Below are 19540 nucleotides of genomic sequence, written 5' to 3' on the forward strand. Positions count from 1 at the left end.
AAGGGTTCTATATTATTACAGGCTTGACACTGTAACAATAGAAGACCCCTATTTGGTGCTACATAGAACCCTTTTTTCAAAAAAGTTCTATACAGAACCACCTACAGCACATTCTCCATCAATCTGAATAACGCTCCCATGATGCAAAGAACAGTTTAATCATACAAAGGGTTCTTTAAGTGTTCATGGTTCTTTATAGAACCATTTACTTTAGCCATTTTTTGAGAGTGTAGTTTGTATCAGGCATTGATCTAATATGATTTGAATGCTATCCATCCACTTACAACAGCTACAGATCAAGCAACAGTACTAAAGCCAAGCAATGCTCTCAGATAAGCTGCAGCTCCTGAATATGTTATTTAAACAAACAGACTATAGATTAGTACCTTTTTCCTACTAAATTCAGATTTACAAGAACTCAGTACTTAATGAGAGATCAATCACTGCAAAGAAAGACGTTTCTGTAAAACAATAACGGCCACATCAGAAACACAACCTTTATCTCTCGTAGGCCTACAGGCTATATCTGCAAAATGGCTTCTCTCATTGGCAGAGACGACTCAACGATGGCCTTCAGCAGAGCTCTCTTAGAGAACTGTCCTATGTTCATTCATCTATAGGTTGAGGAATTGAGGGATATAAACCTAAATACATAAACATATATCAACACTGTGTAACCTTTTCACTGACATTAACCCCTTAAAAGGCCGTTTATTACAAACCTTTTTGACCTAAAAGTATCTCAACCAGTTTGTACTGAAGTTCCTGTAGTTCCTGAATAATAAGCCTTAATATGTAATAAGCCTGGGATTTTAAGGGGTTAACGTCCTGTAAGCAACAGTCTCTGGCTACTACTGAAAAGAAATACAAAAACAAAGAATAAAGAACTGTCAGTGATGTCATTCACTCGTTCATTCTCTTCAAGTCTGTGAGGTTTCTTCATTTTCACACTTGGGCTAAAATTGTTGCCTGTCTGCTTTTATTTACCGCACGTGAACCTACAGTTAGCTAACAGCTAGCTAGCTAACTGACAAGCAACCGGGTAAAAACTCAGTATAGACCATAATTTGTCATATATTTGTATTATAGGTAGCTTAGGAATCTATACTCTGTAACTGTTTTACTCTGTATATTATGTATTTAGAATAAACTAGTGATGGGCAATTTGACAATATTTATTCCTAGTTTTGGATTACGTCATTAAGAAGACCACGTCTCCATGTTTTAAGGGGGGCTGTGACTCTGACTGTGCTCTGATAGAGCTGGTGTCATCACCATTACTGCAGATACAGCCCTGCAGGTGGCTGAAGACCGAAAGCAAAGTAGCGAAATAGATAAAAAAATACCATGAAAAAGATGAAATGATGTGTTAACACTTTAGTTGCGTCTCCAGAAACGCTACGTGGAGAAGATTATCTAATTTGATGGACAGGATCCGCATAACCGGCACATCTGCAGAGTTCAGAACATTCAGTTCCGTGAGATTTACAAAAACTAACAAAAGTGGCTACTAAAGCTCTTCATTAGCAAACTCATACCTGTATATAAAGCTGAAATTAGCCTCTTATTTGCCAGCTTCTCATTTGAATTTTCCGTTCCACCTTAAATGGTGCTGCACTTTGGCTGAGGTGCCTTAAACGTAGAACGAATTTCGAAAGTTGGCGAATACGAAGCCAAAATCAGCTAACCTCAAAAATGCATTATTTACCATAACAAATGCATGAATTTACCACAATTAATGCGTCCTTCCTCAACAAATACCTCAAATGTTCTCTTGGAGATGTTTACTGAGCAGCTAACGAGCGAACGCGTCTCACAGGCTAATCTAACGCCGCGTCCCAAACCACACACTTCTGTACTTCGCCTACTACACTAATGAGTGCACTTTTAATGGTATATGCGCTATTTTTACACACTATTTAGTGTGCTAGTATGCGGTTTGGAACGAGCCTGGTCTCTTGCTAGTTCTCCGCGTTGTCTCAAAAATATGACCGCAAAACGCCAAAGGGCACCCGCGAGCAAGTCGTCAACGAATGGGGGTGAATGGAGCTAAACGGCTAAAAACGTTAAAATAGTTTCTAATCTCTTGCCCAGAACGTTCCTTTAATTCTAGAAAGTAGAAGGATTTATTTCATAAAAAGTTACCTGTATGTTTTCTTTTTTCCACAGCAAACGGGTTTTGGACATCAGGATGCTAACGTTACTGCTACTGAGTGCTGATTGGTTAGCATTACTGCTACTGAGTGCTGATTGGTTAGCATTACTGCTACTGAGTGCTGATTGGTTGGCGAAAAAATGTTTAAGCATTTCTAAACTATGATTTTGTCCTTTTCAAAAATGTTCTGTATAGAACCATCACAGCACGTTGTCCATTAGTCTGAAGAACCATTTCATGATGCAAAGAACCCTTAAATCATGCAAAAGGTTCTTTAAGTGTTCATGGCTCTATATAGAACCTTTTTTTTTTATTCACTAAAGAACCAGTCATTTTAAAGTGTGTAGATGAATGGTTCTATAGGTTCTTGTTTTTAAGGGAGACAAACTGACTGCACGGACAGTGAATGTGTCAATATCTGTTAGAGAACAATCAAATGTCTGCTTTAATGCTCGATGCTGAGCATGCACATTTCTGTAAGACCAACTCTCCTCGTCTCCCTCTCACTCCATCTTTCACTGTCTTGTGTTTTTATATGCAGAGCCCTCCAGTATCAGTGACACACATGGTCAAGGATAGCAAAAAAAGGGTATGAAAAAAAAGCCTTTGTTGTTTTAATCAGGCTGATTTTAGACTGAAAATATGGGAGATAGCTAACCTAAGGCAAAATTACATAAATTGGAAGAAGTGAATAAGTAATGTGAGTTTTTTGTGAATAAGAAACAACAATATTTTGTAAGGTGTCAATATTTTTTATAAATTTGAAGAATACATACACTCTTAAAAAAGGGAGCTCTTCAAGGGTCCTTTAGTAAAGGCAGTGGTTAAATATATAAACATATATAAGCACATAACCATAAATAACTATTTAAATAACTATATTTTCATGGTTAAATGATTCTCATATACAGCATAATAACTAGTTTATTGTACTGTGCCAAAGTCAGAGACCACCCTTCATGTCTTTAATTTTTAGGCAAAACGTCCATTAAGTAGACATTTCAGAGGAGACTCGATATAAAATAAGTGAAATAACAAGAGTTTCCAAAACTCTTTTTAACTCTTGGAGTTAAAAAAAGGTTTAAAAGCTACAGAGAAAATGTGCCTCCTAACAACCACCTGGAAGACCTGCTAGATGCCAAAACTGCCCCCATCAGATAAACAGCACTTAAAGCTTTCATCTTTGAGAGAGAGAGGAGAAAATCAAGCTGTTTCAGATCTGAAAACATCCACAGGTTGTCCATCCTTCCACTGTGACACCTCAGCGCTATGGGTCTGAAAGGATGTGTAGCTGTCAAGAAGCCTCACTGAGAAAAGGAGACAGACACATCAAACAAAGAAGCTGAACAATAGACTGACCACCCTAGAGTCCAGACCTCAACAGCACTGAATGTGTATATATGTGTATAAATATATATAATACACATGCATATGGATCATTTTACCACTTGCTGTGGGGTTTCTGTCCTGTTCTGTCCTCTATGCTATTTTTCTGCATTTGTGTTTTGGTTCTGGTTCTATTCCTTTGTCTCAGTTTTGTTTTCGGTTTTCTGTACTGCACTGGTTACTGACCACATCATGCTGCATGGCACAATTCATTTCCTGTGTTTGGCCTTGTGCACGTAATCTAATCAACTTTCTGTAGTGAGAATGAGTTTTTCTCCTCCATCGCTCTACCTTTCAACTGCTTCCTGCAGGACTGAGCCACATAAATGTCAGTGTTCTTTCCCAGTATGCTTTAAATATGTTGTGGATCAGCCAGCTTGATATCTCTTTATGCCAAAAAAGCACTTCACACTTTACCATACATTTTTGTCACACTTGCTCAATATTGCACAAATGATAACCATTTTTACCACTTCCTTAGTTCTGTATTAACAAGGCCAAGAAAAGAGGAAGTATGTCTCAACTTAGAAAGCCTTTCACTTAAAAATACAATTAAAAGACCTATTATGGGTTTTCTAAAATTACCTTTTAAAAACACTAATTCTGTTTATTTGTGTTTCTAACATGTATACATTTATCCCTTCCGTTTCATTTTTGGGAACTGAAATATGGTGATGGCCTCACTTACCTTTCATTTAGCAAGAACAGAAAGTGCAACTATTGTTTCAGGATGACTTAATACTGAGCCTAAAAAGCCTATAAAACGGCAGTGGTGCTCACAGCACTAATAGTAATCTGTGGGACATACTCAGCAGTTACAGCACAGTCACATAAATAATTCAGGCAGGAGTCTTATTCCTTCCTCTCAACGAAGCAGTCAATAGTGTAATAACACTTATGTGCAGTTCATATCATATATCATGTACTATATCACATATCTTAGCAATACAATCATGAAAACATCTCTAAAACATCACTTTCCTCATTGGACATAAAACTGCTCTCTAGGTCAATAGTGCAGTTAGTTTTCAGAGGCAAAAATGACATCATCATAGTCCTAATTCATATCTTACATATGGTAACAGTAGTAAAATAAGTGTAATACATACTGCACTTAAGCCTTCTTAACTCAAGCTCAATAAGAATTTAAAATTTAATACTGCTACATACATATGACAAGCAAGTTGGCACTCTTGCTTGAAATAATGCAGAATTGAATCAAGTTTACTGTTAGACTGACCAACCAACACTAGCAACTCCAAAGCAACTTAACTACTGCATTTAACAAAGCTTGCTGCTTTTTGGTTGGTATCTTGTGATGTAAATATTTGGTATCTTGTGATATAAATTCAATGAGCAATATTTCAATTTTGGCTCCTTAATAACCTCATAATTTAGAGGATCCAGTGATATTGTGCAGGGAAATGTATGCACACCAAAATGTGATGAATTTGGAACATTTTAGTTTACCATAGGGTGTGATGGTCACAATTTTCAAAAACTCAATTTTTTTGTCTCATAGACAAAACCTGGTTAGTCCCAGTGTGGTGACAGAGTACTTAAAGGGAAACTCCACCGATTTTGCAAAATGACTTAATCATTCAATGGTTTAGAGTTAAACAAAATCATTCAGAGTGGCTTGGTGTGAAATGCGCCTTTTTGAAGAACTTTACAGAGTAGGAATTCTTTACCATTGTAGTACTAGGAACCAGACATCTGAAGCATTTAATGGCTCTAAAAGCTAGATCCCATTAAGTTACTACACAAAATGGGCCTGAATGCATTGCTTCATACCTGAGACATTGTTTTGTGATAGGTTTGTTATAAAGTTTTAGCCTAGAACGTATTTTTAGTACAAACTATTACTCCAGGATTTACAACTATTACTTCCGTGTTTCCTCTCAAAACCACATTCTCAACTGAGATCAACGTAACGTGCTTTTGCTGTTACTAGCCTGTAGCTACAGCCGTTCAACATGCTTGCGGCAGTTTCTGTTTACAGTTTATTTTTATCATTTATTTGCCTATGTGGAGAACTTCAAGGACGTGTGTTTCGTAGAAATGTGGTAGAACCATATTGATTTTAATCAGAATACCCAAATGAGTTGCAGCGGCTTGAAGAAGAGAAAGTCAAAAGGGAGGGAGAGAGAGAGAGAGAGAGAGAGAGAGAGAGAGGGAGGTAGAGGGAGAGAGAGAGAGAGAAAGTGTGACTGAACCCATCGGCGCTTAAGCAGAACAATCTAGCAGCGAATGTAAATTGGTGGTCTCAACAACAACCTACTTGATAGTAGACTACTAGTACTACAATAGTGAACAATTCTGACTCTTGACTTTTGTTTACATCTAAACCATTGAATAATCAAGTAATTTTGCAAAATCGGTGGAGTTCCCCTTTAAACTTAATTCAAATAAAACGGAGAAGTTTCCTTCAATGCTTTAATCCCTTTCTTTTCATAAAGAGATAAAGAGCATATGGGCATGAGGCCAACTACAGAATGATGATGTGATACCAAAAGCCAATGTGCATATGAAATACTCATCTTTTTAGGCTCTTTTTTGTACCTTGGCTCATTGAACCCCTTAAAACCTCAGGGTCATTTCATACTAAGGCTAATTATTCAGTAATTACAAGGACTTCAACGCAAATTGCACACTTAAAAAAGATGCTTTAAGGGTTCTTTAGTAAAGAAAATGGTTGATGCATGATTAAAGGGTTCTTTGCATGGTGAAAGGGTTCTTCAGATTGATGGAGAATGTGCTATAGATGGTTCTATGCCGAAGCGTTTTAAAAAAGGGTTCTATATAGCACCAAAAAGGGTTCTTCTACTGTTACAAGATTGACATTCTAACAATAGAAGAACCCTTAGGACCATATACAACACATTCTCCATCAGTTTAAAGAAAAGCTATTTAATGATGCAGAACCCTTTAAGCATGCAGAAGGTCCTTTGAATGTTCATGGTTCTATGAATGGAACAATTTTCTTTACTAAAGAACCCTTGAAGACCCATCATTTTTAAGAGTGTGGTTGAGCTGTTCTCCAGTTATAGAAGTGTGTAATAAAACTCGCCATGTAAGGGGGCTCTGATCTATTTTCTATGTTTTATTATATATTTTTTAATTTTACCTTTGGTTCATATGTCTTATTTTCTCTTGAATGTTTGTAAATAGTCCTGTGTACTTGTCTGGTCTGTTTAGTATGTCACACATGTGTGCTCTCACCAAGACAAATACATCATAGTTGGAGAAACAGAGCTGATAGCAAAACATCAATACTCTTGGGTTCAATAGGTTTTTTAAGGACAGGCGGTGGCAAACAAATAACAAGATAACCTAGATTTGTTTATCCCAAATTTATTCAATTCATGCTCCAAAAGTGATCACAAACAAAAAAGTGTGAATTAGTTAAATGTGATTTAATTTCATCAAACACATATATCTAGAAAGAAACATGTAAAAGATGAATGAACTCAAAACCTCACTCAACAATCAGGTGTACACTTAGTATTCTTCTCCTTCATCCTCTCCCTCCAAGCTATCTGCACCAACCTCCTCGTAATCCTTCTCCAGAGCAGCCATGTCCTCTCTGGCCTCGGAGAACTCTCCCTCCTCCATACCCTCTCCTACATACCAGTGCACAAAGGCACGCTTGGCATACATCAGGTCAAACTTGTGGTCAAGTCTGGCCCAAGCCTCTGCAATGGCTGTGGTGTTGCTAAGCATGCACACAGCTCTCTGGACCTTGGCAAGGTCACCACCAGGCACCACAGTGGGCGGCTGGTAGTTGATACCGACCTTGAAACCAGTTGGGCACCAGTCCACAAACTGGATGGTGCGCTTGGTCTTAATGGTGGCGATGGCAGCGTTGACGTCTTTAGGAACGACGTCACCACGATACAGCAAGCAGCAAGCCATGTACTTGCCATGACGTGGGTCACATTTGACCATCTGATTTGCTGGCTCAAAGCAAGCGTTGGTGATCTCAGCAACTGTAAGCTGCTCATGGTAAGCTTTCTCAGCCGAAATCACTGGGGCGTATGTGGCCAGAGGGAAGTGGATACGAGGGTAGGGCACCAAGTTGGTCTGGAACTCAGTCAGATCAACATTCAGGGCACCATCGAATCGGAGGGAGGCTGTGATGGAGGACACAATCTGGCTGATCAACCTGTTAAGGTTGGTGTAGGTAGGGCGCTCAATATCGAGGTTCCTACGGCAGATGTCATAAATGGCCTCGTTATCGACCATGAAAGCACAATCTGAGTGCTCCAGAGTGGTGTGGGTGGTCAGGATGGAGTTGTAGGGCTCCACCACAGCAGTGGACACCTGTGGAGCAGGGTAGATGGAGAACTCAAGTTTAGACTTCTTGCCGTAGTCAACAGAGAGACGCTCCATCAACAAGGAGGTGAAACCAGAACCAGTTCCACCTCCAAAGCTGTGGAAGACCAGGAAACCCTGGAGACCGGTGCACTGGTCAGTCTTAAATGGGAACAAGAGAAAGAAAACAAGTTAGTAATTTGAAGAAAAGAGGGGTTGGAAATCTGTATTCTTGTATTTCTCACCAGTTTGCGGATCCTGTCAAGAACCAGGTCGATGATCTCCTTGCCGATGGTGTAATGCCCACGAGCGTAGTTGTTGGCAGCATCTTCCTTTCCAGTGATGAGCTGCTCAGGGTGGAACAGCTGACGGTAAGTGCCAGTGCGGACCTCGTCTAGGTGGAAGGGGAGATTCTTGAGATGGCTTTAATGTCACCATGACAGTACAAATAAGCTGAAACTGTGTAGCATGATTATGTGTCATCAGTGATATCCACGTTTTTGGTCAGCAACCCACAGATGAAGAGATTAGCTACTGCAGAATTGCTTTCCAGACCATATGACAAGTAATTATAAGACATTAATAATGCATTATAGCTTTAACTTACCAATCACAGTGGGCTCCAGATCCACAAACACCGCCCTGGGGACATGCTTGCCAGCTCCTGTCTCACTGAAGAAGGTGTTGAAGGAGTCGTCACCTCCACCAATGGTTTTGTCGCTAGGCATCTGTCCGTCCGGCTGAATGCCGTGCTCAAGGCAGTAGAGCTCCCAGCAGGCATTGCCAATCTGAACACCAGCTTGACCGACGTGGATGGAGATACACTCACGCTGTAGAGGAAAGATGTGGGGTTTTAAAGTGGAATGGGTTCAACAGTGAGGCTGTTTTTTTGGCTCAGTTCTACAAAAACTGGCTTGGTTCTACACTGAGCTGGTCATATACAGGTTCTGTATACACTATGTGTCCAGACAGCCCTTCTAATAAGTAAATTTAGCTACTTTAAGGTCACACGTTTGTTTAATCTCTACAAAAAAGTACAGACCAATAGAATGGGAGCAGCTGCTTATGATCCTAAGGCCACCAAGCCCAATGCCAAGCGTTTGCTAGAGGGGTATAAAGCCCCCCAGCATTGGGCTTTGGAGCAGTGAAACTGCGTTCTCTGGAGTGATGGAGCTCCATCCAATATCTTTGGGATGAGTTGGAGTGATCCAGAACTGACCATCAAACATCAGTACCTGACTGATCACTAATGTTCAATCAAATCCTCCCAGCAATGTTCCACCATCTAGTGTAAACCTTCCCAGAAGAGTAGAGGCTGTTACTGCAGCAAAGGGGGACAAAATCACTATTAGTACCCTTCATGTCAGAAGAGCAGGTGTCTGCAAACATTAGGATAAACAGTGTACTTAGGTCTAGCTCAGTATTTGTGAATTGTACACAAACGAGAAAAGTCTTCTCAAAAGGCTGAGACAGACCATTGCTTGGTGTTGTCAGGTTTTGCTTGTTTTCTATGTGTTGAGCCTCTCTTGGTTTTAGTTTTGTGAAATTTCCTGATCACTTACTATATTGAATCCCTCTGACTAAATCCCTCATATTCTCATCAGCAGTAGACTGGGACCATGCTTTGTTTTATTCTCTACACTATGCATGTTTTGGCGATTTGGAGACCTCTCTGGTGGAAATATGTAATTGCATGCAACATGCAACATTTTGTAGCATGGGTTGGGCTTTGGACCCCTTCCCCAAGTGGAATCTGACGACTCAAAGAGAATTCAACAAGACATCAGCCAAAACGTGGTGAAAGACGCGTCTTCTGAGGATGTCAATTATTTACTATTATCATCACATCTTCATCAGTGTAATGTTAATTTGAGATCTGAACATTGAGCCGGACCTTCTTTTTGAGCCTGTGTTTGTGACGTTAATAAGTAAAGACAATATGTAAATACGAAAAAGTCCTGACCCAACGATTCTGACCTTCAAATGATGATTTCAGGCTTTACAGGTCAACTCACAGAAACGCACGCTCACCATATTTTAGTCTGATTATATTCTCCTCACTCAGTAATTATACTTCGTTAATTAACAATGAATCTTGCATTCATACAGCTCTAGGCACTAATTTCCTTCTGATGTTCTTTTTAAATGCATTTATGGGAATTTCCTTTGGTATATAATGTGCTATACGAATAAATCTTCCTGCTTTGCCTTTAGAAAGATATATAAAAAAAAATATTCTGACTTGTAAATGTGCCTGTGAATACTACAACTGCTCTGAGAGGTCATTTGGTGCTCAACTAAAACTGGAGCTCCACATCCAGTGAAAAAGGGATTTCAACAACTGTAAAAACTTCCTCAAAATAGAGTGCGAGTTGTGCGTCACCTGATGGTACATTTATAATCATATGGAAGTAAGAGACAAAACAGCCCTGTGTGTTACTGCAGCCAGATAGAGAGCAGCACTCAGGCCACATGACTAACAGGCACTCAACAGCTACTCTGTATTAAACACAGTCCTAAAAACATATTAAGTGCAGCAGTGTTTTAATATGGAGTGAGCTACCTTTCATTTAAAATAACTGATTCAATTTAATAGGCGTACAGCTCATGACGTGTTTGTGATTGATCAAGGGGAATTCCACCAATTTTTAAAAATTTCAAAAATTTTCACGATTAAATCATTAACATAAACAAAGTCATTCTGATTGGTTTAATGTGAAATGTCCAGTAGTGCTTTTGGATAGTAAATAAAATGGCTGTATAAGTTGACCCATAGTTTCTATCACCACCACTGTAAAGAAATCGGAGTTAGCAAGTTTCTCTGTAATGCACCATTTCACAACAAACCACTTTAAATGGCTTTATTTACCAGTCAGTGATGGAAATATGCAGAAACTGTGGAAAAACTGGTGTAATTCCACTATTCCACTTTAAAGGCACATTTATTCAGAATTGTACAATTATTTGGTCATCATTAACACAAGATAATCTCTATACTATTTGCCATTGTGTAAAAAAACTGACATCTTTTGACTGTTGAGCCGTATTAATTATGGCCCACTGCTTTTTGCAGAACTATGCACTTTTACAGACCATGACAATGTAGACTGGCAGGTCACATGATAATTCTCCCTTTTAAACGCTTCTGAAAGCCATCACAGCGTTAATCTCTTTGGAATGGCCACACATGCAATTTATTTCACTCGTTCAAACACTTCAACAGTAGCACAAGCCAGCTTAGCAATCTTTCACAGGTCTATTAAAAAACTCCTTGATTTGTACCTGCTGTATCCGTAGCATATGGTCGATTACCACAGACCAAAGTTACAAAAGTTGTGTGCATCACTGATTTTGAAGATAACTCATAAAACAACAACAAAAAAGTGACTCAAAACACATCCATAAATGAAGACTGGTGCATTTGCCCATCGGCGTCTATTAAATGTTATATTTATATCTGAGCATTTACTAAACACAGAGGAACCTACAAAATCATTGCCCATGTAATCAACATTTTGCTACAGATGTGGCAGATAGGGCTTAGGTTAAAAGACGTTGAAGTATTCTTTTAAAGTCTATTACATTAAAAAAGGGAGGTGGCATTATAAATAAATATAATAGTCAAAAGATTGACAGAAACTTTTTCTTCTTAAAATAAATTGGTAAAATACTGTGTCAGTGATGCAAATAGCTTACTAAGAATACTTTCAGTGGGAAAAATATATCAAAAGATATCATATTACCCTACTTTCTATGTTTTTACATATTTTGTTTTTGATTTACATGCTTATCTCTCCTTCCTCTTTACCTCTATTACTCTGCGTCTCTAAAAAGTTAGTTACTAACTGCTGTGGTACATTGCATCATTAAGCGGGAACACATTATTTACTCTGTAAGGTTAGCTGTTGGATGTACGCAGTGCATTTTAACAACTGGGAGCAACAGTTTAGGCCTACACTGAGAATAATTTGTTCATTAGATCCCAGTTGAACAACACAGTCAAACCTAAGAAGCTCAGCTGTGGTCATTTTAACTTAAGCTTACACATAAACCAAGCACAGTAGGGATTTTTGTGCAAGGCTTATTATTTGTACAGCCTCTTATTCGAATTTCACGTTCCACCTTAAATGACGCTGCGAAAGTAACTGCTGCGCCAGAATGTAACTCAGGCGCCAGAACGTAACTGCGGCGCCATTTAAGGTGGAACGGGAAATTCGAAAAAAAGCAGTTGTTTTAAACAAAGGTAGAACTTAAGCCTCGTCATTTCTAGGACGATATAACATTATCATATGTAACATAAGTTTAGTAAAGTTACGCTTACCATGATTACGTCGAAGGAATTAAGTACAAAAAGCGGGATGAAGCTTCGCTGCAACTCTCACGTAGAGACCGTTAAGAATCCGTTGTGAGATGAAGATGTGAACTTCCCCAGAAAAAGATATATATATACGGGTGGTGGCACGTGGTGTTTCTTTTCCCACCCGTATTCCGACAGGTCCCGCCCACATGCGCAAATAAACCAGTAGTTCACACTTAAAATGAGCCATTATATAAACTAACATCTTTGTCTAGCTACAGTACCTGTGCAAAAGTATCCAGACACTTCTAATTAGTGAATTCACCTGCTGATACAGGCGTTCAGTTGCCCATGTCTTGGTCTTGATTGGCCTCTCATGAGCCTAAGGTGGGCTAGAGGGGTGTAAAGACCCCCCAGCTTTGGGCTGTGGAGCAGTGGAACTGCATTCTTTGGAGTGATGAAGCTCCATCCAATACCTTTGGGGTGAGTTGGAGTGATCCAGAACTGGCCATCCAACATCAGTACCTGAACTCACTAATGCTCAATCAAATCCTCACAGCAATGTTCCAACATCTAGTGTAAAGCCTTCCCAGAAGAGTAGAGGCTGTTACTGCAGCAAATGGGTAGTGGGGGGGGGACGGGGGAGTGTTTTGTGGGAGGTGGTGGGGGCTAACTGTACACTTGAAGTCAATACAGCATAGCTAACTGCTAATACAAAACATTGGAGATACTTTGTTTACACCTCACTGTTAGTCCTCTCTCCCCTACTGAGCCCCTAAAGTGTGAAAAACTGCAAAGACATGGTGTTCCCTTGGACTGTTTTTGCATTCTCTCACAAACTTTTTGTGTCACTTGCAATAGTTTTGTGTCTGCTTGCAAATTTTTTGAATCCTCTTGCAAAATTTGCTGCATTTATAAGGGAATGCAAAATTATTGCAAAGGAAAGCAAAAAATTTGCGAGGGAATGCAAAATTTCACAAGAGAACCCAAAACATTTGCAAGGGAATGCAAAATTATTGTGAGGGAATGCAATGCCATTTTTTTTTTTTAACCACGGCCCCTTCGGGGCTACATATCCCTGTAGTTTTTAATCTAGGAAAATCAGTTTCTGTATTCTCATCAGGGAACTGATTATGACTATAACCAACCCTATGATAGCCACTCCTAATGTAGGATGGCAAAATGTGGGTGAGGAAAAGATAACACCCCAAGCAAACTAGTCCTTTGCTCTCTGAACAAGCCATCAATTTGCATAAGTCGAGGAAACTGATTTTACTAGATTAGACATGTATGCGTTATCAAAACAGTGACCATTTCCAGAGTCCTAAAGAAGATCTCTAGTGTGTGTTTATGTGTGTATGAATATATATACTATTAGCTATCATGGCAAATGTACTCTTACAGCAAAAAAGGGTGCTATATAGTACATTTTAAAAAGGAAAAAGATTCTTTAAAGAACCAGATATGGTTCTCTGTCTTGCAGAACAACCATTTAACCAGGCATTTCAAAGGTTTCCTTGGTTCTATATAGAACCGTTGCCTTTACAACAGATCCCATGAAGAACCCTTGGATTTTTTTTCGATCACTGTTCCTTCTAACGGTTCTATTGTTGATTACAAACCAAACTTGCCTTCAGTACATTTAGCATAACTTTTGATTTACTGATTATGGAGGTCTTATTTGAAATGGAAATCTTTATCTTATAAAAAACTACAATAGTAATACTACAGAAATGCGTATTAGAATCTAGTAAATTCATACAATTACTGTAGTTTACTACTCCTGGAATATAATAGCACAATGCTAGAATAATTTCACAGTACTACAGGCATATTATATGGAGGTAAATACATTACATAGTAGAAGTATTACTCGGTTCTATAGAAATACCACTAGCTAATGGAGATTCAAACACTGTCAGTTTACGCCCAGCACTCCATATCTAACTGTGTTCCTGGCTCTAACGCAACTAATTCAGTGTGGCATGCAACATTACAGTAAGAAATCAATGAATTATGAATTTTGTTTCCTGTAACAGGGAGGTTTGGGAGGTGGACCATGCCTGAAGCCCCTCCTCCTTCCTCTCTTACGTCCTATAATGTCCCATCTCTACCTTCTGTTTCCTGTAACAAAGTTTTCACACTCCACCACCTGCCCATCTCCTCCCTCCCAAAGAAAATGGTTCTGTATCCCTTTGCATGATTACAGGGTTCTTTGCATCATGAAAGCGTTCTTTGGATAGATGGAAAATGTGCCATTTGAATATTCTATAGATGGTTCTATATAGAAGCTTTTTGAAAAGGGAGTTCTTCTATTGTTACAAGCTTGACACCATAACAATGGAAGAACCCTTTCGGGTGCTATATAGAGCCTTTCTCAAATAGGTTCTATACAGAACCATCTACAGCACATCCTCCATCAATCTAAAGAATCATTTCACCATTTAAAGAATGCTTTAATCATGCAAAGGGTTCTTTGAGTGTTTACGGTTCGATATAGAACTTTCTTTACATTGAAGCACCATATTTTATTAAAATGTAGTCCAAAGCAGAAGGTGCCCAGAACTCCAGAGGTATCTCAAGAGTTATTTCCCCTCCTACATTATTAGAAATGCAGCTCTGGTCTGGTTTGTAGTCTCTGTAAAATGTAGATATGACTGTAGTAGACATCATTAATGTCATTATACACCGCAAGAGATGCTCCATGCCATCGGGGGGAGCCAGAGTGCGAACAGTGTGAATTGAACCCAAAGATCTAATTTTCACAAATATCTTGTTGTTTCTTCAATGTCTTTCTTTTATATATTACCCTAATTTTAGGGGCAATAGTCTACACTGAACCTTTCTTATATTGCTATATATAGTAATATAACATAGTAAAATGTAGCAATATTACTTCTTACATTTACTTAATATAACCTTTTTTATTTTAGTTATACTACATTGAGAAGGCTTTTTTTAAAAGCTGAGAAATTATCATGAGGAGAGATCACTGAATAATCAGAATTATGAAGTTATCACAGATCTGTCAAGTCATCTTATAAAAGGTGAAATAATTCAGAAAAAATTAACTCAAGTCGGCAGATAGCAGGTCATTATTTTATAAGATAGTAAACAACAAGAATTAAATTGCACCGTGTTTAGGGCAGTAAGAACCACTGCAAAGTTAAAATAATACACAATAACTTTTTTGAAGAGTTTTATTAGGTTTTCACAGCAAATAACTGTTTTCACAATGGCAGAGTGACAACAATGACCTCCATTAACATACTGTTTAAGGATTTCTGGACTACACTGAACCTAACACCACCAGTACTGTTACTGCCTGATCTGCTATTACATCATGATGACAGCAGCAGTCAGTCCAAAGGATAAGCCCTACTTGGTTAATTCTAACATGGAGAGACATACTGAAGCAGTATTGGGAAATCTAATACTCCTCTCCCTCCTCCTCTCCCTCTCCCTCAATGGAGTCAACTCCAACCTCCTCATAATCCTTCTCCAGAGCAGCCATGTCCTCTCTGGCCTCGGAGAACTCTCCCTCCTCCATACCCTCTCCTACATACCAGTGCACAAAGGCACGCTTGGCATACATCAGGTCAAACTTGTGGTCAAGCCTGGCCCAAGCCTCTGCAATGGCTGTGGTGTTGCTAAGCATGCACACAGCTCTCTGGACCTTGGCTAGGTCACCACCAGGCACCACGGTGGGGGGCTGGTAGTTAATACCAACCTTGAAACCAGTTGGGCACCAGTCCACAAACTGGATGGTGCGCTTGGTCTTAATGGTGGCGATGGCAGCGTTGACGTCTTTAGGTACGACGTCACCACGGTACAGCAAGCAGCAAGCCATGTACTTGCCATGACGTGGGTCACATTTGACCATCTGATTAGACGGCTCAAAGCAAGCGTTGGTGATCTCGGCCACTGAGAGCTGCTCATGGTAAGCTTTCTCAGCAGAAATCACTGGGGCGTATGTGGCCAGAGGGAAGTGGATACGAGGGTAGGGCACCAAGTTGGTCTGGAACTCAGTCAGATCAACATTCAGGGCACCATCGAATCGGAGGGAGGCTGTGATAGAGGACACAATCTGACCGATCAGCCTGTTAAGGTTGGTGTAGGTAGGGCGCTCAATATCGAGGTTCCTACGGCAGATGTCATAAATGGCCTCGTTATCGACCATGAAAGCACAATCTGAGTGCTCCAGAGTGGTGTGGGTGGTCAGGATGGAGTTGTAGGGTTCCACCACAGCGGTGGACACCTGTGGAGCTGGGTAGATGGAGAACTCAAGCTTAGACTTCTTGCCGTAGTCAACAGAGAGACGCTCCATCAGCAAGGAGGTGAAACCAGAGCCAGTTCCACCTCCAAAGCTGTGGAAGACCAGGAAGCCCTGGAGACCGGTGCACTGGTCAGCCTAGAAAAGAGAAAAATGGATTTGAAGAAAGACAGTCAATCACAGAATCTGTTTTTTTCGTTGTTTTGGTTTAACCAAATTATAACCTCTTACCAGTTTGCGGATCCTGTCAAGCACCAGGTCGATGATCTCCTTGCCGATGGTGTAATGGCCTCGAGCGTAGTTGTTGGCAGCATCTTCCTTTCCAGTGATGAGCTGCTCAGGGTGGAACAGCTGACGGTAAGTACCGGTGCGGACTTCGTCTGAGAGACAACGAGAAGATGATGAAGCAGCAGGTTTTAGTTGAGAGCACTAACCTGACAGGCACTGTAATGAACAATAATCAATATCAGAAAATTGCTTACCAATCACAGTGGGCTCCAGATCCACAAACACCGCCCTGGGGACGTGCTTGCCAGCTCCTGTCTCACTGAAGAAGGTGTTGAAGGAGTCGTCACCTCCACCAATGGTTTTGTCGCTAGGCATCTGTCCGTCCGGCTGAATGCCGTGCTCAAGGCAGTAGAGCTCCCAGCAGGCATTGCCAATCTGGACACCAGCCTGGCCTACATGGATGGAGATACACTCACGCTGTAGAGATAAAAGGAAAATAGTTTATTTTAATAAGCAAAATGCAGTCAAGTTTAATGCTGATGCTTTACAAAACTGAGTGTCTAACTGCTGAAAACTCACAACCTATTCAATGATATATGTCATGGTACAAGATAATATTTGTAATAATGCACAAATCATGTACATTATACATAATGTAATAATACACAGATAATGCAGAAATACAATACTGTACAAAAACCACACTTCTTAGATCTTGCACTGATAATTAAACCAGACGTTTTGGCCTTTCTTAAGGTTTTGGTGCTTCTGTTCTGTTATCATGTTCTAGACATGTGTCTAGAATTTCCCTTAATCTGAATTTGGGAATGTACATTGTAATAAATTTTACTAAAGAAAAAAGCTGGACTTTTGTTGAATTAGCCACAATGAACTCAAAGGCCAAACATGGTTCTGACAATAGGGAGTGGCAGATTATGTTAAATATTCTAAGCATGAACAATCATATATCTTTTCATTCTGAATGTACGCTGAAACACAATTCCTGTCCACCTCTAGACCTCCTCTCTATATTTTCAGAGTCCAGTTAAGACCCCTTTGTCTGTGGACAATAAGGCTCGCCGTGGCGCTTTTCTGGAGGACCCACCCTGATGCTTCATGAATGAAAGAACCAAAGCAATTTCAAAATCCCTCTGCGGTCTGAAACCATTCGTTAACACCTATTTCCACTTATTAACATCTACAAACAAAAACAGAGTCATCGTGAGCAAATCAGAAGAAAGAAAGTTCTCACCATTTTGTTCTCTCTCTGCAGATGATGCTGGCGCTGAAGAGATGGACGCTGTCCAGACAACGGAGGAAAGAGAGTGAGGAGGCGGCGCTCTCACTGAGCATGCGCGGAGGGCGTAGGAGGGAGGGACGGGGTTTTTCCCACCCATATTCCGACAAGCCGCGCCTTCCTGTGCTAGGATTAGCTAGTAGTTCATGGCTATGCACTACTAGCCAATCCCAACGCAGCAATGTGAATGCTATTGGCCAATCCCAATACAGGAGGGAGGGGCTGGCCCGAAAACAGGTTTGAAAAACATTTGAGCAGTGAGACCTCCTTTGGCGCAGTGAATTCAATATACGAATATTTATTACAGTAGATTTGTTCCTGCATTTTCACTTTATACCACCAGGTGTGTAATTAAAAAGGTCAGCTGAGGACACATTTCCATAATTAATATATACTTAACATATGCATAATTACTATTCACGTTGTTTATATCGTCGTATTAATCTCTTCTATTCAAAACATGTTTGCTAATTATACAACGTTAAAAAGCTTCATAAAGAATTACAGTATTTAAGTAACAGATGATTGCATTATTTTAACACTTTGTACTAAACGTCTGAAAAACCTCCTTAAATTAGTTGAGCAGTATGACAGTCTTTTATAATATAACTATAGCACAATATAGTATATAAACTAATATAATAGCATAACTATAGTCAATATTGTCACCTTAACATTTACAGTATTTCATATTTCATGTATGGATATTCTATGGGCAATGCTGTGCTAGTTACAATGTCATACCAAAAATACTTATATATGATACTTGTATGTAAGCATTTTTAGTATGACATTGTAAATAGCACTGCATTGCCCACAGAATACCCATACATGAAACATGAAATACTGTAAATATTAAAGGTAACAATATTGATTATAGTTATGCTATGATATATATATATATATATATATATATATATATATATATATATATATATATAAATGTCTCATTACTTTTGCATGTAGTATCATACCTTATTTACAGAGGGTGCTTTTGCTTTCTGGACATTCAAACATTCTCATCAGTAGTGACTGGACCGTGTGCGCGCGCGTGTGAGCGTGCACTCGCTGCTCCCTTCAAGCCACCGCCCTTCTTTGTCCGGAGTTTTGCTGCAGAGCACTGACGTCATCCATCTGCAGTGCGTCACGTGACCTGTATTGCTCATCAATAATGAACACGCCTGTCTGGTGCCTTCCACCCCCCATTCAAAATATCACATATAAATGTATTGCATTAGCAGGGCTATTTAATTATCTGTGAACCTGAGCGCGTTTCCTTTAAAGGACTGTAACTTTAACATTATCTCAAGTGTCAGACAGCAGCACTCAAACAATGCTCTCTGTTCCACACTGTGATGATTTTGTAATAGACTAGGACACCTTTAAATAGGCTGTCCTGTCTGAGCAGATTCATGAGGCTTTCTCCTCTTTTCCAGGGAGACTTCAGTGGAAATGGTAGAACCTGCAGGTTGCATAGAGCATCGTGTATAAATGCACACCTCAGCAAAACAACCCTTTTGTTCTATGCACTCTTTAAAAAGATGGTGCTTCAAGGATTCTTAGTATAGACAATGGTTTGTATAGAACCAT

General features: G+C 39.6%; 2 protein-coding genes across 2 annotated transcripts; both read right to left on the reverse strand.

The window, feature by feature from the left end:
• Positions 1–6879: 6879 nt before the first annotated feature.
• On the reverse strand, positions 6880–12303 carry LOC118799307 (tubulin alpha-1C chain). Its single transcript, XM_036559058.1, has 4 exons — positions 12177–12303; positions 8463–8685; positions 8101–8249; positions 6880–8017 (listed from the first exon to the last, which is right to left on the reverse strand). Exons 1-4 carry the CDS (start codon positions 12177–12179, stop codon positions 7043–7045), a joined length of 1350 nt encoding a protein of 449 aa, XP_036414951.1. The 5' UTR covers positions 12180–12303; the 3' UTR covers positions 6880–7042.
• Positions 12304–15334: 3031 nt separating this feature from the next.
• On the reverse strand, positions 15335–18002 carry LOC118799306 (tubulin alpha-1A chain-like). Its single transcript, XM_036559057.1, has 4 exons — positions 17906–18002; positions 16908–17130; positions 16657–16805; positions 15335–16563 (listed from the first exon to the last, which is right to left on the reverse strand). The coding sequence occupies exons 1-4, from the start codon at positions 17906–17908 to the stop codon at positions 15583–15585; spliced, it is 1356 nt and encodes a 451-aa protein (XP_036414950.1). The 5' UTR covers positions 17909–18002; the 3' UTR covers positions 15335–15582.
• Between the last annotated feature and the right edge of the window lie 1538 nt (positions 18003–19540).

Source organism: Colossoma macropomum, unplaced genomic scaffold, assembly GCF_904425465.1.
Source record: "Colossoma macropomum unplaced genomic scaffold, Colossoma_macropomum, whole genome shotgun sequence".
NCBI classification, from domain to species: domain Eukaryota; kingdom Metazoa; phylum Chordata; class Actinopteri; order Characiformes; family Serrasalmidae; genus Colossoma; species Colossoma macropomum.